This window comes from Sceloporus occidentalis, unplaced genomic scaffold (assembly GCF_023333645.1).
Source record: "Sceloporus occidentalis isolate IW3139 unplaced genomic scaffold, rSceOcc1.0.p SCAF_18, whole genome shotgun sequence".
Lineage (NCBI taxonomy): Eukaryota > Metazoa > Chordata > Lepidosauria > Squamata > Phrynosomatidae > Sceloporus > Sceloporus occidentalis.
Window position 1 is genome coordinate 15486384 of NW_028316998.1, and position 24465 is coordinate 15510848.

The window sequence follows — 24465 nt, forward strand, 5'->3', positions numbered from 1 at the left end:
AATAACATCAGCTATCAACTCGTGTATCTGAAGGGAAAAGGACAGTGTATCATTTGTGAAATATCCACTTGAGCATTACACTTTAATCATCTAATATATTAGATTATAATACCATCTTCTTTGTTCCTGTTCCAGGGAGTCTGTGAGCAGGCCGCTTAACATTATCTAAATCTCAATAGAGTTTCTGGCCAGGGTTGTCAAAATTCACCCTCTGGGTACATTCACTTAACAGCGCCTTTTCAGTTGAGGATTTAAACTGCCAGGCCCAGTGAGCTTCTCATGGAAGAAGCATCAAGCACAGCCTGAATAAAGCGCATACAGTATAATGCTGGCCTGTAATAATGGTGCATAGCGAAGACAGGTAGTTGAGATGTTCAGCTGTTCAACTCACAGTTTAGTGAATAGACTCCTCAAGCTAAAGTAACGTCGTGTCCTGCCAGCTATTTGAACACAAGAGCTCACTGTAGCTGTTTAACATTAATGTAATATTGTGGTGTATATTCATTAAACTGTGAATTTCCAGATGAGTCAACTAATTGAACTATACATTATTTACTGGTATATTCAGTTGTTGTGAGCTTCTCCTACAAGAAGGACATAGCTTGCATGCGTGATGCACAGTTGGCATGCGTGATGCACAGTTGCCATGTGTGAATTGTAGAAGGCTAGCCACCATTCTTCTACTTGTTAGTAAACGCTACATACCGTGAGGTTAGAACCCAAATCCTGATGTATTTAGGGTAAACATTTAGAAGTTAAACCATAAGTCTCTCATGACTTCAATTTTATTTAATGTTTTTTTCTGCATAGCTTGCCATTAGTACAGTGTGCTGGGTGGTGTCCGTAACTACATTCTTCTGGCCTTAGCTACGTTTCCTGTATTTCTCATTGTTTCGATAACTAGGGAGTTTGAAGCTATAATATGATTGTTTACCTGCAGGAAATTACATGCTGAAATTCAAAAGAAAACTGTGTTAAAGCATGAGATTCAGCACATTGCACATATTGATGCAGCCTTCCAGTCCTCAAGATATAGACAGCTGTTTCTTATTTCAGAGAGAATGAAATGCACATACCTCAGCGTCTTTACATACCATGCGTTTACTCCTGCATATCAGGCAAGAAACCGTTCTTTCTTAATACCTCCGTTATTTGGTTTCCAGGGCGTTTAGGCAATTCTTCTCGAACAAATACCAACGTTTTCAATTCCGATTACTCCGTCTTTATTAGCTGTGCCTTTGGAAAGCTTTGAGGTTTTTTAGCAGGGAGATTATAGGCTCTGATTCTCCCAGCGGTATCCTGCATTTATATGCACAGTTACTAGGTTAACCTATGTCAAGAAATTGCTGTATTGCAGGTCTTAATTTGCCAAACTGCAGTATTGTGTTAACTATCTTTGCCTATAATTATTGCGTTCCAAAAATAAGCTTTAAACAGTAAAGTTGTTGATTCCGGTTTAATTTAAACGTCGGTTTTCCATGTGCATTGTATGCAGTTGATATTTTATATTGGAAGAAGAAAAAAAAATATCTGCAGTAGATTACTTTCTAATGATATTTACGGTATCTTATTTATTGCGGACCAATAACCTGGATTGTATGGCATTTCTGATTTACACATGGATCCACTGACAAGGTGCTGGTGGCAGCATGACACTGTGTCCCGCTTGACCCAATTTTGTGGACTGTATTGTGCTATCCTAGTGTGTCCACGTCACAAGCCCCTTTTTTCTTATACACAGCGCTCGGTTCACTTGCAGTAGTTCCAATACGCAGGACATATGCTGGGGCATTCAACGGAGTCCCAGCAAATACATGATTGCCGGCAGCTATGCTGCTCCATTAGCAATTGCTTTTCATCTTCAGGGTATGTCGGAGAAGTCCCTTGTCTGAGAGATAAGTACTTGGCATAGATCTATCTCAGATTTCAAAAGCTCCTGTATTTAGGGGCGTTTTAGCCAAGTTTAACATGCATGACAATCTATGTATTTAGGCTGCTCTGTGTTATTTACACAGGGAAGTATATAGATGTAGAACCATGATGGCAAACTAGTGTTTGGAATCAGTTGTGTTGAGATCCTGCAAAGCTGTCAAGATAACCTGCACCATGTAAACACAGATAAAGCTGACTTCTGTTTGGAGAATAACTAATACCCTCACTAACTAATAAGTGATACTCTCACTATCACAACTGGCCAGCTGATCTGGTTCCCAGTAACAAACATAAATTAAGCCTAGCATATTCAAATGGGGCCATGTTACCCTTTTCAGTGTCTGAGGACTCAAGGCTGACCACCACCACCACCATATCCTTCCATCCTCCCTCCTTAGAGACTTGTGTGCCATCAACCCCATGTGAAGGGATTATGGTAATGGTGCCCCTGACACTAAAGTAGATGGTGTGCATGAATATTTTGACACACAATATAGATTTAGTCACTGAATACAACGAGGTCAAAAAGTTCTACATTTAATAACGTACCTAAAATATTTAGACTATATTGATGCTGCTCTGGGTTTGTTGATACTTGCAGTTGGACCCGAGGAGTGCTTTTTAAACGAATATTAGTTTTAAGTCATGCTGTTTTGATTGACTGATTTAGCGTATTGGACATATTTCCAATTATGGGATTGCATGCCCTCGGATGCCTTAAAGTCATGCATGGCTGCTGATGACTTCCAAGCCTTTTGTTAGCTGATAGCTCCAGGTTTGTAAAAATGTTGTACCTGCCATGTAAAGATTGGGTAATTAGTTCCCACATGTGCATTATCAAAGTTAACACAAAGAAACCCTCTTTATTTATAATGCCTTTTCTTACTTTAGTTTATAAAGTCGCTTTAATACGGAGCTACACTCACGGAAATGAGTGGCCTGTTCATCTTTGTCTCTTAATCTCCTGAGGCAGATTTTGACAGGTCCTCAAAAGTCATATGATCCATAGTAGCCAACCAGAAGCTACTTCACTCAAAGAAAAACCGATTAGTCCAGAGCAGTCTCATAGTATAGAAAAGCTGCCCAAAAGCCACATAGGTACTCATAGCGATAGACCAGGCATATTAGTTATAAAATAATAGTAATAATAATATTGTTGGACATTGTATTGTCCAAAAGCGGGAGAGAGGGACTAGGACAGGCAAGCTAAAGGTAGGTGGAAGAAAGGGACTGTAATTTTATAGGCTTTCCTAAATATACAAGTCTTCATGGATATTTTGAAGGACCAAAGGCAGGGGGGAAAGACGGATAAGCCTGTGTATAGCATTCTAGAGAATGGAGAACCCAGTATTGAAAGGGATATTCTGATCGCCCAAAGATGGTTACATGCTTTCTCATAGCTAGTCAGGAGTCAAAAAACCCGGGAGATTCTGATTTGCTCACAAGGATTATATGACCAATCATAACTAACCTAGCGGCACACACCTCCAAGAAATTTTTGGTCTATAGCCACATATACACACACAAAGGTCACTGGGTTTTTGGTACCCAATTAAAGGACTGATCTTAATGATTTATACAAGCCAATAAGAAGACAGGGAGAAGTGGTCAACAGTAGTGACATGGTGTTTTGCAGCCAAACATTACATACTAATTTGCTCAAAGTGGCCACCTGGTCTGTTGCGGTCAAGGAGGAAGCACGTATCCCATTGGTGAGTCTTGATTGACTCAGAACAGTCACGTGATCTATCAGGAAAATATACACCTCCAGATTGAATCTCATTGGCCCATAATAGTCACACAATCTCATAGCCCAAGGGGAGGTACTAATACTTAGGTACCCTATGGTAGGACCTGAGATGCTATGATCTATTGCAGCCAAATATGAGGCACTCAGGTACATGAAAAAGTGTAATCATGTTGTGCTATTTTTGTGTTAAAATGCATTTGTTTTTATTGTATATTCTCTTAAGGGGACAGCAATCGTCAATTTCTTTCCTACATTGCTTCTCTGATCACAAAAGGAGCAGTGTTTCATTCTTAAACACCATTTGTTCAATTTCCCAGCAGTTGCTGCCAGCCTGATCGTCTGCACCTGCAAAGGGATTATGAGAGAGCATTTGCTTGCTGACAATGCATAGTCCCATATTGACATTTTTTAAGATGGGAGACTGTTGGCACCTATCCATGAAAATAGCTTCCTTAGCTGACTAGCATGATAACAGGTCAACGCGCCACAAGAGCCGTAGCGGAGCGCTCCTGTTTTAGGAGGAGCAGAGGAGTGGGATCTGTTAAAATGTAATGTGAAGCTTTCATGGAAAAGAAAATAAGAGACTGGAATGCATGTTTTTGCTTATTCATGTGATATTTAGGATGTCTGAAATAATGTTTTCACTTTTTCTCTCTATCACATTGCTATCCTCTCCCTTAATCTGTCAGCACTCCTTCGCTCCCCCTTGTATTGTGAGTGATGGCATACCAAAGGAAATTAAACAGAGTTGGAAGTTCTCAAAAGGAAATTAGTTTTTGGTCTCCAAAATTGACAGTGACGGATTGGCACAGACTTACTTTCTTTCGTTGTGATGTTCATAGTTCAACACTTGCATTGTAACTTTTTCATTTCTTACTGCTTACATCTAACAATATATATACTATTGATGACAGTACTCTTGTATTTTTGATATTCCGACAGCTGAAGAAGTAGAAAGACTGGCTGCGATGCGCTCAGAGTCTTTAGTACCTGGTACCCACACTCCACCAATCAGAAGAAGAAGTAAGTTTGCTACATTAGGACGACTTTTCAAACCATGGAAGTGGAGGAAGAAGAAAAGTGAAAAGTTTAAGCAAACCTCCGCAGGTAAGCGTTTTCTGACTCAATGTAGTTGAGTATCATAGAGGTATTTGTAGGTGTTGAGTTTGAAGGTGCCGCACAATGTAATTCACTATATTATGGAAATAAAGCAATTGCTCTAATCATCTAATATTTGGGGTAACATGTATTCAGTTCCTTACAATTTACCATTTAGTAAAAAGTAATTTGGAAGTAGGCAACATTGCAGAGCTTGGTGACTACATTGAATGCCTTGTTAAAATAATGTTCTTCTGTTCTTCTATATTCTTTACAATATTGTGTGTAATACGCTCAGATTGTAGCGAGACAAATTTATTTTACCAGAATGAGACACTGAGAACATTTTATGAATAGCTCAGTTCAGTGATATTGGCGGCAGTAGCTGACCTGCCTACCCAACTGGCATATCACATAGAGCTGGCATTCGCTTGTTTTGGATTTGCAAGACCTGCTTCCTTCCTATCACAGGGCATGCCTACATGTCCACGTTGACTGTGTCGCAGGAAAAAATGAATGTGCCCATGCTGTCAGTAACAGTATCCATAGCCTGGGCCTGTTTGTTTTATATGTATTTTTTCCTTGATATCTGCACTACCATGGCAAAGTTACCTAAAGAGTGAAGAGTGACACTATATATAGTAACATATATATATTCAGAAAAACCAGCTGAAAGCTTTTATTTTTTTCCTTGTAATTTCATGCTTCACAACTGCCATGCATCACTGTATTGTTGGCTGGTGGATTTTTTAAATACAATTCTGCAGCTTAAAGTGTATAAAATACTGTATAAGGCATTAAAAGCAAAGGGGACCCTAAATACATCAATAAATACATTTAAATGTTATTTTAGAAGTATTTATAAACTAAAAACTTGTATAGCAGCATATAAAACCTAAAATAACTTATCTATTCATCTAATTTTTAGTAGCGGCCATCTTCCTTCCCAGCCAAACAGAGTGTACCATGTAGTGTCCTCAGATTTGTATGGGAGGCATTTAATGTATAAAAAATGTTTTTACCTTGAAAACATAAATGATACACAAACTACATGGGTGTGACAGATGACCATTAACTTTCAGGTAAGACTGACATAACACAATAACCTATTTAATGAGACTGAAGGCAAAAGGGACCACACAATAGTTAAATATCTTTACTGGAGGCAAAATTTATAATATTTATAGGGCCGACATGGATCAAGGATCAAAAGTTATGTGAGCATACCTGAGAAGATACTAGATTAGGCTATCTGCGACCTTCACTATTCCGGAGGAGAGGCTTCATTAAGGGGATAGGCTAGTCACATGGACGGGATAACCCTAGACAGCCTTTAGGAGGGGAGTAGGTATGGCCAAAGACTGCTCCCCTGCCTGGAGAAAGTAGACACTGTCCAGTAGACTTGGGGAAGCAGGGCTTCACTTTGAGACTCTTGGCCAAACCTGGAGAGTTATATGTACATAAGGCTTTGGTACATCAGAGGTCCCTCCTTCAGATGAAATACCTTTTTTTGGGACAACAAAGGTTATCAGATTCAACTAAATATTCCAATTTTGGGGGTTAACACAACAATATTAATATGCTTAAATAGGTCTGGTTGTTGACTAGTGCCAATAGTGCAATTATGCATCACTAGCACAAATCTTTTGTTCATATGAAGTGCTCTTGCAAAGCCGTGGAAAGAACTCTTGCATGTTTTATTTCTTTAGAAGCATCTTCTTGATTTCTACTGTTGCATCAGCCAAGTTTAAAAGAAGCATGGGAAAGGTAATAATTATGGCAGCAATATATAACTCTTGGAGAGCTGCCATAAAACATTGCCTGTTGCCGCTGTAAATGTGGTTTGAGTCTGTAGTGAAACTGTCTTCAAAAGTAATGCAATGTTGAAATAATTAGATATTACATTAATGCTAAAGCAAACAATACTCTCCCGAGCACTTGCTAACAACAAGCACAACTTGATGTTGTAGCCAAATATCTTTTTTTGGAGTCATGTTATTTTTGTAGCCAGGATCGGTTGTATCTAATACAATTTTACAATTTAAGAATTTGGAGAAATTTTATTAGGTATTATTATTATTAGGGGACAAAGGGTAATGTCTAGTTTAGCGACATGTAAAAGTCATTTCACGCAAGTATTAAACATGTGATAAATGACAAATTTATGCAATAATGGAAATTGGAATAATTTTAGATTTTGTCCACTGATTGTACATTCATTTGTGCAAATAAAATATTTATTAAGACATAAGTATGTGATCTAAGTGTTTACAGAGAAAGTAAGATCTGTTATAAGCATTACCAACCCACCTTATGCATGTAACATGTAAGTAGCCATCTTAACTTAATCTCTCCAAATACTTCAACTTGGGCTAGCAGGAGCACATTGAGGATACGTAACATTTAAAAATGGACCTCTGTTGTAAGCATAATCTTAAATAGAGCTAATCATTCTTATTTTCCTTTTATCTTGTTTGGAGGTTTTACTCAGAGATGCTAAGACAACATGCTGTATTGTCTCATGATCCGATTACCTTCAGTTCTGTTAAGAAACTGTTGGCACTTTACATGTCAGCGGACACCATGTTGATTTTATATATTGCTTGTAAAGCAATGGCGGTGGGGGAAATCAAACATGGAGCTTGTTTGTAGTTATTATTATTATTATCTTTTATTTATATAGCGCCAACAGTTTACGCAGCGCTTAATACAATACAAATATTCAAGGGATATGACAAGACAAGAATTGACAGACTAAGACAAACCGATACATTCGGTGGAGAGAGCCCGGCTCGCAAGCTTACAATCTATAGAGGTTCAGTATAATTGGATGCTTGTGGTATCACCAAAGGGCATATTCATCATCAGGCTGATATACACTAGCATTACTATTCTCTGAAGTAAGCATTTGACTAAAGCAGGCAGAACTTTACTATTTAAAAGTGAATTTCTCATGGTGGTTTCAGCACCAGAACCAGTTTCCAAGCCCTGTGGCTTATACATTAAATATTCAGTTTTGTTCCCTTACCCGCTCTAAATTAGATTACCTTAACAGGATTCTCATATCATCGCTTGCACACTTACCCACTTACAGGCTTGTCGTGATGTGCAGTATATTTTAACCCATTACGAGTGTGTACATTGTGGTTGTGGCTGATAAATTGTTTCATTTTTGTTTTGTATGTGATATATTTGAGGTTTGTATAATGTTGTTGGTGTCTGTGTTCATCAGAACAATTAGAGATGGGTCTCGGGTAGGTTTGTGTTTGTAAATGCCTGATAAGGAACGAGGGATCTGAGAGTTATGTGAGACAGACAGAACTCACCCATGCATTTAGTTATCTTGTGTTTCTGTGTATTCAGTTCTATGCACCCTGCTTTAAGCCATAGAAACAATGATTGTTTAGAAGAGTGGAAATTGTTTCTCAAAATAATCGGCAAAATGTCAAAAATACAATGCGGCAGAGAACATTTCCCATGCGCAGAATATTAATATACGCTGATGATTTCTGCTTTGGTACAATTCAGATTGAGAAACAGATTTAACCAGTTTGCTTCAATATTTTGCATAATGTGGAACACATGTTATTTAATGTTTTAGAGAATATCTGTATATTGCACTCTTTTGCTCTTTGGCACAGTTAAAACACTAAGATTTTATGAAGTGTTACCAACACAACTGTTTTTTACACGTCCCCAGGGTTGTGTGCTTCAAAATAATTTTTTTTACATTCTAAAATTGGTTTATTATTGGTGAGTATAGATTTGCCAAAAAGCCTGATGGTTGCCTAGAAACTTGCCAGTGTTTTATTGCGGTTTATTCACTTAAGGGAGAGTCGTCAGGACAGTTGTGTTTCAGCTCCCTCTCTTCCCTATACATTAAGTAGAGCCAACCTCGAATGAGCTTTGCAGTAGCAAAAGCTTGGCAGACCCTGCATAATGCATAGTTAAGTCGCCCATTGAATTATACACTTGGCCAGTTCAAGCCTACACAGTGAAGAAACGTGCTTTTCTTGGTCCTTCATAATGAGTAGTGAAGTGAGAGAGTTAAAACCACAACTCCCATGCGAAGTCTCCATTTAGTGTATAAACCATGTTGTGCTGAGTGTAATAATCCAACAGTCATAATAATAATAATTCACCAAAACTTGAATCATCTAGGGTTATCAACTTTTGGTGCCAATGTCAGATTCTTAGCTGTGTAGATGACCCCGTGTGAATCACTGATTGAAACTTGGTTAAGCACCCACTATGAATAATGATTTGAAATTGCTGTCCATATGAATTTGTTTTTATTATCTCACATGAATGGTAGACCACACTTGACATTTCAAATTTGTAGATAGTTTCATTATAACTTTGTTAGCTGACATGTTTAATGTATCTGTGTGAAATGCAGGTTTTTTTGTAAAGATCTTAAGGGTTGGGGCATATACAGTGCCTTACAAAAGTATTCACCCCCACTTGTCAGTTTTTTGAGGGTTTTATTGCATTACAATGTGGAATTATAATGGATCTGTTGGGGGGGTTGTATCATTTTATTTACACAACATGCCTACCACTTTGAAGATGCATACCTATTCACCCCCCCAAGTCAATACTTGTTGAGTCACCTTTTGCAGCAATTGCAGCTGCAAGTCTCTTGGGGTACATCTCTATAAACTTGGCACATCTAGTCACTGGGATTTTTGCCATTCTTAAAGGTGGGTTTGCTCCAGCTCCTTCAAGTTGGATGGTTTCCGCTGGCGTACAGCAGTCTTTAAGTCACAGATTATCAATTGGACTGAAGTCTGGGCTTTGACCAGGCCGTTCCAGGACATTTAAATGTTTCACCTTAAACCACTAGATCTTTAGCAGTCATTCTGCTGGAAGTTGAACATCTGTCCCAGTCTCAAATACCTGGAAGACTGAAACAAGTTTCCTTCTAGAATTTCCCTGTATTTAGCACCATCCATCATTTCTTCAATATTGACCAGTTTCTCAGTCCATGTCGATGAAAAACATCCCCATAGCATGATGCTGCCACCCCCATGCTTCACTGTGGGGACAGGGTGATAAGAGGTGTTGGGTTTGCGCCAGACACAAGCTTTTTCCTTGATGGCCAAAAAGCTCAATTTTAGTCTCATCTGACCAGAGTACCTTCTTCCATATGTAGGGGACTCTCCCACATGCCTTTTGGCAAACAGTAAATGTGTTTTCTTCTGTAAAGCCCAGCTCTGTGGAGTGTTCAGCTTAAGGATGTCCTATGGACAGATACTCCAATCTCTGCTGTGGAGCTTTTGCAGCTCCTTCGGAGTTATATGTGGTTTCTGTATTGCCTCTCTGATCAATGCCCTTTGCCTGGTCTGTGAGTTTTGGTGGAGTTTTTTTGTATATCTATTACATGAATTCCAAATAAAAATCAATTTTACCTTCAGGTTGTAATGGAACAATATAGGAAAAATGCCAAAGAGGTCAATTCTTTTGCAAGGCACTGTACTGGTAAACACAAAGGATTGCGGGTACAAACTGCAGAGAGGCATCCTGCCGCTGACGTGTTATGCTTGCCTCCAATAGGATACACTGTTATCTCTTGCATCGTGTTATAAGTAGGAGCCAATGGATCTAGTACAGGACTTTTAATCAAATAGTGTGTTTATGATTCTCAGGTTCTTATATTTGTATTTGGAGATCTCTTAGTTGACTGATATGCATAGGAGCTGGTTGATAACTAAACATTTTTTTGTGTATGTATGTGTGTCTATATGTATACCACTATAGTATAGTGTATGCATGTGTGTGTGTGTATATAATACACATTTTTTATTTCTTCTTTAAATACATAAAGAAAATCAGTTGTTCTTCATAAAAACCACAGACTTTAGCCAAACACTTTGTAAAGCACTACCTGAGCTGGCCTGTGACACCGGCTAACATACAATATGAAAGATTTTCAAAGAGGAAAGACGAATTTGAAAGCAACTCCCTGGAAAGATCAACTTTACAGTGATAGCTGTCTTCACATCAAGCCAAAGCTAAAATGCCATCAAGGGCTCTTCAGACAGGAGGGTAAGGCCTTTGCCAGAACAACCTGCTGTTTTAAGCAAACATTTGAGAATAGAGCATGTAAATATTTTAAGGATCTAAAAAATAACTGATTAATTAGACAATTGTGTATTAAATCTAATTGCGTATCCATCTGTGTTACTGATATTAAAACTAGTATTGAAACATTTTCATTTGATTAAAGGGATGCTCCAGACATCATATGCCGATTCATGGGGGGATTTTGCAGAATTCCCCATATGCATTTGCCCCCGTTAGTGCATAATACATAGAGAGTGTGTTAATATCCCTTGATATCGATTTAGGTATGTTTTGTGCAGTGCAGCTCATTCTATCTTACAGGAGAGGCTCACTTGGGGCTGGTCCTTCAAAATACATCATGATATCAGAAGCTGAAATATTAAACTGCTAGAAAACTCATGGTTTAATGAGTACACCTCATAGCCATGCTACAAATTGTACCAACAACAGATTTATTGCACACAATTCCTTATAAAACAATGTGTTCAATTGTTCCTCAGCCATTTGTCGTGCCAGCTTTCACAACTCTGCTATCTATATACTGTGAAACAAAATGCTCAACAATCAAATTGTCAACCTTTGCTTTGAAACCGAATATGTGTGTGGAATGTCCAGCCAGAATTCAAGAAAACATCTGCAATTGTTATGTGAAATGGTTAAGCATTTAAAAAAAAAACTTTTTTAAAGAGATGTATAAAGGATGCTAAAGACCATAATTATAACATAGTTAAGTAAAAAGCATGAAACTGCCCAATCATTACATATTTGCATAGCTTGCGTTTCCGTGGCATAGATAATGATGTTCCCAGCCTCCCTCCGTAGCCGTAGTTCAGCCATTGTAAGGAGTTTTTAAAGCTGCAGAATTTTATTTTAGTGATAGGCTACCTTGCAGATACTGAAATTAATTTTCAAATAATCTTATCAAAGATTACAGTGACCTACCAAGCTGTGTTATATGGATGACTTGTTCTGATACCAAATGTAGGCAAAGAGGAATTATCAAATCCATTTATTGTTAGTACTTCATGCATGCTGCTTTGTCTTGAAAATGCACAGAGTTAGAACATGTAGCCAGTAGCAAGTAGTCTATTATTTGTTTTAATTACCACAATGATCTTCTATTGCATGGCCAAGCATCATGGGAAATGTCCTACCACTGTTACTGGCCTAGCTCTTGTCTTTGTTTCCCATATCCTATAAGTGTCAAATTCCATAGAATCTCGAATTCCTCTATCCCTTTATCTCTTCCCGGTGCCCTCTTGTAGAACTACATTCTACAGCCGTAAAAGCCCTACTCATATATAGAAACCATGTTTATAAATTGTTACGCAAATAAAATGCATTGTTCTTTATTGCTCAGTACATGGCCAGACTGGGGATGACGGAAAAGCTAACAAAAATACTAGTGCCACTACCGCTGTTATCAAGAAGTACAAAATGGGAATTAAATCTCAGGAATTTATGTCTGCAAAAATACCTGCCCAGTATTTTTCATCAACTGAGTGACATCTGGAAAAACACAGTTGCATATGGCGAGATTGGAAAATACACTGTTTCACATGTAATGTTGTAATGTGTTATTAAACCTAATTTGGGAAGAATGGCTACTTTCGGATTGCTGTTGCAATCATCTGTTGATGTTGAAATTCATGTAGATCATTACAGTCAAGGCAGGATCCAATCACATCAATACCTCTAGTTGCTTGGTATACACCATTCAACATTAAGCAGTTCCTCGATATACTCCATTCATCTTGTTAGCTGAGTAAACTTGATAGGTCACACCTTCCAGTACTCCAATCAGGAGCACTGAATGAGGTTTAGATTGTTCTAGACAAGCCCCCATCCACTCAACCAATCAACACCAACTCAGGGACCTTTACATTTTGTGCCCTTGGCCAGAAGGGTTTTCAATACCCCTGACTAAGCAGAGCTTCCCTTGATGCGACGGGTCTCTTTTTGCATTCATAGCTATTGTAGTTATCCTGATGTCTAAATCAGGTTGTTGTTATAATCCTATTGCCTAGGTCAGGTGAGTAATTTTGGGATTTTTTTGAGATTTTAGAAGGACCTTTCAGGAAGTGTAGACTGGCAGGTCTAATTTTGTTAGAGATAGCCAACAGTCATTTGACTAAAGCTTAAGTTTTAGGAATCCTTTTACTTTTCTCAGTTTTTTGATGATGGAATACTCCTGACACCTTTAGGCCAGTGGCAGCTACACACTGTGCATCCGGGCATATCTGGAGGCAACTAATCTGTTGAGTATGGAGTGCTGTCGGCCAGCTGCCCACCTGGGATTGGCCCAGTGTACCAGATGGCCAGTTTGGACCTGGCTCATAAAAGGAAATAAATAACCCCTAACCGCACCCCTAAAACAAAGTGTCCCATTTAAAGTGTGGCCATTTAAAACGTTTAGAGGTATGTCACCCAGTCAATAATGAATTGTATTATTTCTTGAACCATCAGATGGTAATACAGGCAGTGAATATGCATCTTGTGAAGTAGTAAACTCAGCAAAAGGTATGTTTCTCATTCTTACTCAAGAAATGATTCATCAAGGTCAGTTAGAGGGTATGTGATTTATTTTTGCCCGAACTCTCATTCATGTCAGTGGGAATTATAACTAGACAATCCTGTCCCTAGCTGACCTTGGTAAATCACCCAGGATCCTCTGACAGATCTGAATGAACTGCTTTCTGGCAGATCTGTTTCACATGGAAAAAATATTTGTGGTTGTTCCCGCTCTGAATACATAAGCTGTACTGGAAACTATGTAGACGGATTCTGCGCTGTAAATCTGCATTTGGTATCTCTGTATACTGTTTGCATGTTATACATGTTTGTAAATATGTGTAATATATATATATATATATATATATATATATATATATATATATATATATATATATATATATATATATATATATATATTAGTACAGAGAGGCATTTCTCTTTTGGATAATCTTTATGCTGCGCCACTTCGCCATACCTTGATTATCATTGGGTGCAGTATACAGCTAATATTTTATCTTTGATCGATGGCACTCAGAGATCCTATATCAATTTATGTATGCATGTTCATGGCTGTAAAGTGACAAGTGTGATCATTCATCATGTTTAATTACTAGCACATGTTCAAGTACATGGAAACTAAAGAATGAAAGCATATGTTCCCACTTGCCAGGAAGTGATCTATGTTAGAGTTGTTGTGTACTTTTTGTGTTTGTTCTTTAGGATCTTGTTTTTATGGATACTTACCAATTATTCTTGATGCAAGTTTGTAACATCACCACAAGTGAATTATATGGTCCCATTGAGACAGTTGTGTTTGCAGGTCAGAGTTTGAATTATCAATCAATAACAAGGTGTGAATAAGTGCAATATGTAGTGGGATTATAGAACAATATAGCTCCACTTTTTACCCCATCTAGATGTGCGCTGATTTTCTATTTTTCAGAATCTTGAAGTACTTTTTATGTTTTTATGGTACTTTCCTCCATTTGTTTTTGTTGTATTCCATTTAATCACTGGAACCATCTTTTCTAAAATAAATATTAGGGGCTCAGTTATCACTTTTATCATCCAGTCTGTTGAATTCCAAACTGATTTTCCTTCTAGCCTATAAACATGGCACTGAAGCCATTTCCCCCGCAGACTTGTTTCAATCAATATTACTCACTGTTCCAGATCATAATTTCTAATACTAAATAAACCAACCTATTTGTTCGATTGATCATTTATTTTCAGTGTGCTATCCAACTGAAGACCTTTCAATTGAATTTAATGTCCCATACAGGATTTTTATATGTGGACCTAGAAAATGATATATCTAAATAGATACTATTACTAGTTTTGGATAACCTTGGTTATCTTCTTGCTTTCCAATGGTTCATGTTTCAACAACATGAAGCCAATCAAGAGGTTACAATGGGTAGACAAGTCATTTGTATCTTTGTAAGCATGTTAACTGTTTCGATTTTGGGATGCCGTTGCTACTTCAAGAAACCTCTACACGCCGGGCATGGGGCAATTGATCACATTTATTTAATTGCATGCTCATTGTGTGGTCATACCACTAATGGCCGTCTGTGTATTATGGTGGTACTTGATAGATAAATGAAAACATTAACTATCAACTTTCTCCCTTGCAATATTCATGGAAAACCAAAAAACGAATCTTGTCAAGGATGCCTTTAGCCTATTCAACTCTTGTCTCCAAGAGTTCTTTCATCCATTTAGATCACCTGTCTAATTGATGTTTATCTTCTCCAAACTGCACTAGGTATCTCCACTACCTCTGAACCCCTCTCCCTTCTCCTTGTGAAGGGTTCCGTCTTTACGTTCTGTATCTCTTTGCCTCTGTTCACAAGTTTGAGTTTCTCTTATCCATCTACTGTGTAAAGCATGTTGTAAATTGTAAGCACTATGAAAAATATGATAATAATAACTACAGGGTTTCCATGGAGCTTTCAATTACTGTGCCTTGGAAGTATTCAGACCTGTTACCAACTCTCTCATGTTACAAATGATACATTGAAATTTTGTTACGCCATTTTTATTTTAAGATTCTGGAAGTGAATCAATTTTTCTAAAGTGGCATTGGTTTCACCGTGGTAAAAGTTTAATTAGGAAAAATAAGGTTAAACTTTGATGCTTACAGAACTATTTAACCCAAAGCTTTACTTGATTAAGTGTTTCTCCCATAGGGTTTTAAACATTCAAGTTCACGGGGGAGCTGTTATAAGGACCAACATGGGAAGACAGAGAGAAAAAAATAGTTACGTTGATAACTTGCTCCTGTCATGCCTTTATTATCAGCCAAGATAAAATAGAGCGACTTGGTTATTCTTATATTCCTATTTGGCACTCAAGTGTTTAATCTCTCCAACTCTTGTATACTGTACATATCAATGTGTCGAGTTGTTTCCCTAGCCATACTTAAATAATTATATGGTACTGCCATTTAATAAGATCAACAAGTTGCTTTAGCTATCCCAGGATCTATGATGCCCCAAAATTATTAGCAAAGAACTATGCAAGTGTGAAATACATTTAATTCTGTAAAGTAAGAGCACATCAACATAACCTTTTGTGTTTTTAAATAACTAGGCTGTGGGGTAGGGATCTGAACTAAAAAGAAATTGATTTGTGATGTTCAGATTTTTCCCAGAGCTGTGATACCTTTGTTTTATTGTACTCATTGTACTCATGGTTATAGGATCCAGGTCTTCACAGGTGGGTCGGAGGAACTCTTGGGATCAAGCTATGAGTCATTTGGAAAGATCAGAGCATCTCATCAATTCTAATTGCTACGGTAAAGAACATCATGGTGCGCATGGTCTATGTGTCACCTGTCTAAAACCTCTCACTGGTCCATCTAACTAGTGTGTGCTGCTAGATGATATGGAATCCATGACAACATATCACAGGCTTCCTCTAATTTGTAAATATTAGTTCAGTTTAAAAAAACCTGTAAAAAAAAAATAAAAAAATTACTTGCTCTAATGAGAAGTGTACCACATCTTTGCCATTTTGGTACCTGAGGGGTGTTTAAACCAGAGGGGAAAAAATATGATTGCTCCTACATCATCTCCCCTAAAGATTAACATGTCTGTAGAATGGGTGGACCAAATCATTGAGCCATTTAGTGGTTCTTTGAACACAACAGCATCTATGATGTAATTTCATGTTACGTTACCAGTACACAGATGGATTTGTGTTATCACTGGGCCACATTGCCCCTTTGCTATTTGTGGAGTGAGTGATTCAGGGCATTTGGCAAGAGAACCAACAGGTGGAAATCAGGCCCAGTCTTCTGTCTTATTTGGACTGATCTGAAATTTGTCTGCTCATGTTGCTGGCCAAGTATGGTAAGAAACAGTCACCTACTTTACAGTAGATGTCACAACATCGGAGTGTCATGCTATACCGGAAGATAACTATTATGTTAATTTAATTTGAGAGGGGTAACTTGGGTAAACTGTGACCATTATGTGGATTAACAGCATACCAAGCACTCCGATGGTCTGGTCTTTCCAACAGCTGCTATGTCTCAAGTCTACTGCTGTCACTTCCTGAAATGCAATTCAATATGTTTGGATGTACTTGCTTGGACGCTTGAACAGGTCTAGTTGTTTCATTTAGGATAATCACGGTTTTAAATATAGTTTGGAAGACCACTGTCCACATACAGCAGCAGGACATGAAGAGAATTCTAATCTCGCCAACAAGCTCTTGACTTGTCTGTAGAACGCTTTTTCCTGGAAGTTAGGGTTTATACCGCTTCATGTTACTATTAGATCTGTGTCTATGACTTACTAGGACTATGGTTATCACGACATCTTCATTTCTAAGAATTCAGGCGGATGGGAGATTACATATTTTCTTCTGCTCCTTCTTCCTCCTTCTTGTGTGTGTGTGTGTGTGTGTGTGTGTGTGAATAAAGAAGATATAATAAAAAGTATTTATGAAACATGACATTGAAAACATGGTTATATTATGAAACCAAATGTCTGCATACCAATCTGAAAATATGTGACTAAAGTTCAGGATGTGCTAAATAATATAGTATAATATTTGGGGTATATGAAGACATCTATTTTATATACCTTCAAAGTAAGTAAATTAAATAAAAGTGTGCCATGTGATAGCAGGAATGCGGGGTATATTTATTATTATTGACTATTGGAATTATATAACATTGTTTCAGCAGTGATGTTTTATATATTTATAGCACCCCAGGAAAGAACGTTAACTGTACCACACTATATTTATTTGTGCAAGGTTCATAGCCTGGATGATTGTCTTAAAATACAAATAACCCATAAAGCTTTTAGGTTTTGAATAGGACATACTCATCTTAGAGTCATATGCGATACTTTAATGCAATTTAAAGTCCTCTAACTCAAAAGTTACTGGCACCTCTCGGGCTCCTGTTAAGACAGACCCGCTCCATGACTGGTGTATGTTTCTTTTCTAGGACGACTAGTCTTCATTAACAAAGTGTTTAAACTACATTAATGTTCCCTGGTAATCTAGTGATAGAGTTCCTTTCATCTTTCATCTTCCTAGTCCGATAAGAGGTCATAGTCTAAAACTAGAGGGTCAGAGCCTTACATGTTAAAAACATTGCCCACATTCGTCCCTTAACACAGGACGCCACTAAGGCTCTCATGCATGCCCTTATTATCTCCCGCCTTGATTATTGTAACTCTGTCTTAGGTGGTCTTCCTCTTAACTGTCTCACCCCTCTGCAATCCACCATGAATGCTGCTGCCAGACTTATCTTCCTCACTCATCGCTTTACTAATGTCTCACCCCTCTGTCAGTCTCTCCCTCCCTGGCTGCCTTCAGGATTCATTTCAAAATCCTTACTCTTACTTTCAAAGCCCTTCACAATGGTTCCCCTTCCTACATCTCCTCACTCATCTCTAAATACGCTCATAACCGGTCTCTCCGCTCATCCAATGATCTCCTTCTATCCTCTCCTTTGATCTCCAGCTCTCATGCACGCTTACAAGATTTCTCAAGGCCTGCCCATTCCAGAGGATAGGCTCTCCCCCGGCCTATCCGCATTTCTCCGTGCCTATATTCCTTCAAAAATCCCTCAAGACCCACTTCTTTAAGGATGTCTACAACATAGCACATTAACGCCCTCCCATGTTCCTTTAGCGCACCTTTCCTACTCCATCTCCTGCAATACTTTTACTAGTGTGGCTGGTCCATCCCTAACAACGACACTTTTATCTATTGTGTAGTACACCCTAAATCCCTCTAGATTGTAAGCTCGTTTGAGCACGGCCCTCTCACCTGTTGTCTCTGTAAGTCAAATTGTTATGTTACATAATACTTGTTCTGTCCTGTCCACCCATTGTACAGCGCTACGGAATTTGATGGCGCTATATAAAACAATAAATAATATTAATAATGATGATGCTTTTACTTTACTGAGAGTGTGGTAGATAAATGGGACAGCCTTACAGAAGAAATTGTAAAGGTTAATGCTGGTGGCTGGGGATGATACAGGTTTGATTTGCTTTCATCAAAGAATCTAGTAATGCATGCATAGAAGTCAATCACCGAAACTGCCTTTTCTGAATAAATCTATGCACCATAGCATGGAAAATATTTGTCACGGCTCAGTAATCCAAATAAAGTTTCCTCTAGTTGGTCAGTTTGCTTTGTATCAAAGTACTAGAACATCTTTGATATATGCATCTTCAGTACTTCTTAATTTTGGAGTGTTACAATATTAACTGTTTTCCTTGCGTATTTACCCTTGCAAAAAAGAAAGCGGTTAGATGATTTTCTAGATAGCATGTTCTGTTTCCCACCCTCTGGTGTGTTCTCTATTAAGAGTTATTGACATATTGATGCATTGTTTTCTATCTGCTGTGTGTGTGAAATAATTGCTGCAGGCTAGTAGCACTGGGGATAATGTTCTTTACTGTAACTGCAAAATCGTAAGCCATTAATCATAGAAATAAGGGCCATTGTGTGACTCCTCGCTATGTGAACACAGTCCAAGCACTGGACCTTATTCCGGTCAGGTACCTAAAAGGGAGAATTGATTGAGGAAGCAGGTAATGTAATACTTGGGGCTAGCGGTGGGAGTAGATTGATGCTACCGATTGAGTATAGGCAGTGCTGTGTGAGTAAGGCATAATTGATTTCTTATGAGGACCATAAGTAGATGAGATTTAAAGTGAAAATCTCTAAATCTGTGGACACCATCAGAGTGATCTTGAAGGGGTTGACTATACATAATCCAAGATAGGCCAAGAACCAGGTTTAATTAAGATTTCATAAAGGAAAACATCACTTAGTTTTAATATTAAAATATTAGATCATATGAAGACAATATAATAGCGGAGATATATACAAAATCATCTCATATTAATGTCCTATTACACCTGGGTGCTGGGAGTATCAGCTTCACCTCCTTTTGTTCTTGGGGTAATACAGCTGTATCCATTCGACTTTCTAAAGGTGCTCTCTCCATTTAGCAGTAAAGAGAAATTGAGTTAAAAATCATCTTCTTTTACAGGATGTATCTGCCTATTATTTTTTTTTCTTTATTCAGTCAAACTGTTTCTTCTCAGCTCTGGAAACAAACACACATACAAAGAGCTGTGACCCTCTTTTGTGACTTCTTTATCATTCTGTTCTCCACATAGAAGGGGGGCTGTGCCAGTATAATTAAGCTTGCCGTTGAAAGGGACTTGAAAGGGATGTGGAAAAAAAGCCTGAAAGAAGGTGAGAGTAGATAGATTGGCTGTGTGAACAAGATATGCAAATGCCTCTCTTTGCCTTTTAGAATACATACAAAAAACACAGGCTTTTGGCCTTGGAAAATCAAACTGATTAATGAGTTTTATTTACTAAGCAGCTTCATCACGTTGAAAGAGGACTTCTGATTAAGCAGCGGTGGGACATAACTGAGTTGAATCATGGGAGCCAGCAATAACTGTCGGGAAACTTGGGAGACCGTTCCTGTATGTCTCATTTTCCGTTAACCCATTTTCAACGTCTTGCACACTGTTCCTTCTGTCTGTTACCCAGTGGTCTTTTTGTCCTATCGTACTAATCTTGGAGATATATTAGAGATATCCTCTGCGTGTCGGAGGGATTGGACAGGCTCTTCACAGCCATCGATGAACAATTCTCGTTACAAGGGACTGCTTTGCTACAGACTTTCAACAGATCCTGTTGTTTTTTGACAATTAAGCTCATATGATATATTGAAGCTGAACTCTCCTGTAATACCATGCTTAATCAATAAACCCAATAGTGTTTATCTGATCATCAGGGATTATGTGTCACATGCTCTGTTGTTTTACCACTGTATAGAGAACTCATCTGTATATATTTTACTATAAGCTGTTCTTTGTTATAAACTAGAGACACTATAGAGAGAACCACCATTACACCTCACTAGGGTTGTCCCATCAATTGTAGTACTGAAAAAAAGGCGAAACCAAACCATTGGGTCTTCAAGCTACCTACTGGTAGAGTGTATATAATTATCCGACAAGGTGTGTGATCCCACTGTAGGTATAGCTGGTCAACACTAGTAACTCTAAACCATTTTAAAGTATCCATATCAAATATTTCTTGTGTGTTTTGATAATGGGATCCCAGTGGCTCTGCATCTAGGTGACAGACAGTGCGAAGGACTAATCTTTTAATTCTGAACTGTGAAAGCTGTTGGAAAAATATCTCCAGCTGCACCTCCCACAATATAAGCTTTTAATAGCAAATTGAGTCTTCAAATTCTGATTGTAATATTGTAGAAATGTTGGTTTTCTTTCTAGCAAACTAGTTGTAATTTGCATCAATAAAACATTGGTCAAACTCTGGCAAACCATATCATGACCTGACCTAAACTATAAAAGGTTATAGCATTTTACCAGGATTGATGAATGGTTATAATCTCAATCCACCAATTAGTAGTGATTAATTCTCATGTTTCTGGTTTATATTGCAGATCTGCAAACCTTTCAAAGTTTTCACACCATCCTGTCTCAGTTAAGGTCATCTTATAAATTCTAGTTATAAGGAAGATTGGGGTTAGAACAAGTTATTAACAGTTGGCTAGTTTCCACCAGGAAACTTGCAATGAGTTATTTTAAGGTTAATATTTTAAAGAGCTTCTGGCTCAGATCATTTAAAAAGTTTCTAGTTGTGCAGGCCTTAGTAGATATATTACAGAGATCATGGGTCGGGTGGTTTGAAAATGAGCTATTTGGTGTAGAGCTGCTGGAGTTACATAAGAATGAATAATTAAACATGAAGATTAACAGCTTGATTTTCCTAGGAATGTGCTCTGATTTACGTGGCATGCCTTTGGTATAGTCTGTCTATTCTCTGCCCTACATCTGCTGTTATTTGACTTTCATCTTAAGCAAACCTTTTGATAACCATACTTAAAAGGCATAGAAAACACAGATAGGCAGTGCTGGGAGTAATAATGATAATCCATGGTTTCAGAGGAGGTGGCTAAACTAGAGCAGTAAAGAATGTGTTTCTATAAAGCGGTAGCATGCTTTATATAGTCGAGTAGTAACGACTGTGTTCTAAATCAGTCAGCTTGACGAGGGTGTAAATGAATAGTGTTATGTATTGGAGGTAGTTACAGATCCGTAGTATTTCATTCGGTGTGTTAAATCACAGTGGGACAACAGAAGTCAAGCTCAGCTATTCTGTAAATGTTGTATTAAACTAAAGTTGTTGCTTTTTTCCTCGACAAGGTTAAGATGAAAATCTACTTTTTTTCTGCATCTTTCCTTAAATACCACTAGCCAGAGGCCATAGTTCTGACAGAGCTAGCCTCTTAATGGTGAAAAAGAAAAAAAAAATATCATGTAAGCTTTTGGGATCTCCATCAAGATTTTTGCAAATGGACAATGTACTTGGCCATGTTATATGACAGGGCTGTGATAACATTCCGCCTTAACAGTGGAGGCGAGCAGTAGGCACAAACACATCGAGACATGCAGAAAGCCCAGCTTATTGTCTCTGTCGGAGTGTTACTAGTTCACTGAGGAAGCAGATCTGCCAAGCATAAGAAAAAATAAATCAGTAAATTGTGCGCCATTCTAGGTAACTGCCAGATTCTGATTTAATCAATCTATGGAAATCAAGAAGAGGTATATATCACCGTCGGCCACTAGGTGCCAAGAAAGAAATTACAAATCAAACTCCTGCAAAAGAAAGATTAGGTCTCGCAGATTACCACAAGGAAAGGTAGATTACTGTCCTAAAAAGACGTAATAAAAAAAATAAATTTCATCACAATGCTGTATTGTATGTAATAAAAAAAAAAGATTTTTTAATGTCATCTTGAAACATCTAAAACATCTTGTATGATTGAAATTCATCTGAAACATCTTGTATTTTAATAGCTTTTTGGGGGGGGGAAGTATACACGTTTCCTTCCTTACAGTAATAGCACACCTGTGCTTTAAACCTGTTCTTTAAATAAATGTTCTGTAGGATTTCATTCTGGTGTTTCATGTGCTATGCTCTTGCCTGATATGTGTGGCTGTCATATACTGGTGTTTATCACATCTGTGTGTCTCATTCATCCTGTTCGGCAGAACCCCTGATGTGTCGCAGAAGCTCATTCCTTATTTATACAGATGCCAGATACCTTATCTCACTTGCTGAGAAGCACCTCAGTGAGTCTTGTTACAGCTCTTTATCAGCCCTTTTCTGAGGGTTGTGCCAATCATCGTGTCTGATTGTGATCTCCGAGAAGTGATTATCATTTATTTTGTCACAAAAAATCAGCATCTGTGAATGAAAGGTTGCTGACAACATCCCGTTGTTTCTCTCCATGCGTGCTTACCTGTCTGAAAATGCTATTATTCGGAGATGGCACAGTAGCAAATAGATATATATGAACTAATAAGGAGAGGGCATATTTATGGTCCCTGCGTGGGCCTTTTTTTGCATTGTAACCCAAGCCATGTTCGAATGAAATAACTACATTTGTCTGTTGAATCTAAACGGATTCGTTGAGTGTTAGTTTGTGCATACTGTATAAACATGTTTAAATTAACGGCTAATGGTGACAGCGCAATATTTGATCTATACATCTTTGGAAAAATAGAAGTTAATGTTGGCGTAGCTAAGAAAATCAAGCCAAAGCTACTTGTGATATATTTTTTTCTTGTCTATGGTGTATTTGTCATGCACACTCATGCACAGAGAACTATTAAGGAAATAATGAATGTAGACAAGCAATTTGATCGGTACACATGCAAACATTTTGGCCAGCAAAATACAAGATAGCATGAGCAACACATAACAATAAATAAGCTTATCATTATTTATGAAAATTTTATTCAATTTCGATACCTTTTTTTTCTTACCAGCGCTGGAAAGGAAGATATCAATGAGGCAAAGCAGAGAGGAACTTATAAAAAGAGGTGTCTTGAAGGAAATATACGACAAAGGTAAGATTAGTTCATCTTCTGGCTGCAAAAGTATATGTATTTTTTCTGTAATTATATATCAGCTTTGTTATACAGTCTTGGTGTCCATTTTTCCCTTGATTTCCAAAAACACAAAAAGACGAAATTTTTACACGTGGTCTTGGAAGAGAATAAACAAGGTGTTTTGCTATTACCACATTTTGTTCCTAAGAGATCATATATCCTTCTGCTCCAAACATCTGCTTGATTATTTATCCCTATTAAGTTATATCTGTCTTTTTGTTAAATAGCTGGTTGTTGTTGAGGAAAATGAGAGAACTTGAGGACAAGAAAATGATCAGATACAGCTGGCTGTGCTGTTCTGGGCCACTCATCTCAGCTTCCGTCAGATTAACTTTAAATATCTCCACAATTATTAGATAGGTTGTGCTTTTTATTTATAAACCATATTCATGAATATACTTATTCTAAAAGCTGTGACAGTGTCAGTTCCACTTTGCTCTTCTCTAACAGCTCATATTTGCAGGTACTCTTAGTACCATCACTGAGATTGATATACAACTATATCATTTATTTTCTTGTGGATACCAAAAATTACATCTAATATGATAGCTTAAGTTGCGAGGTAGAATGTGTATACATAACAAATGCATAACCTTATGTTTATTAATGTCACATGGC

At 37.8% G+C, this 24465-nt stretch overlaps 1 protein-coding gene across 1 annotated transcript in view; it reads left to right on the forward strand.

The window, feature by feature from the left end:
- The window catches only part of LOC149302700 (phosphatase and actin regulator 1), a 122740-nt gene that overhangs the window by 67341 nt on the left and 30934 nt on the right, over nt 1-24465 (forward strand). The window contains exons 2-3 of the mRNA XM_089482321.1: nt 4625-4789; nt 23725-23805. Of these exons, the coding sequence (XP_089338447.1) occupies nt 4625-4789; nt 23725-23805 (246 nt within the window). The remainder of the gene's footprint in view (nt 1-4624; nt 4790-23724; nt 23806-24465) is intronic.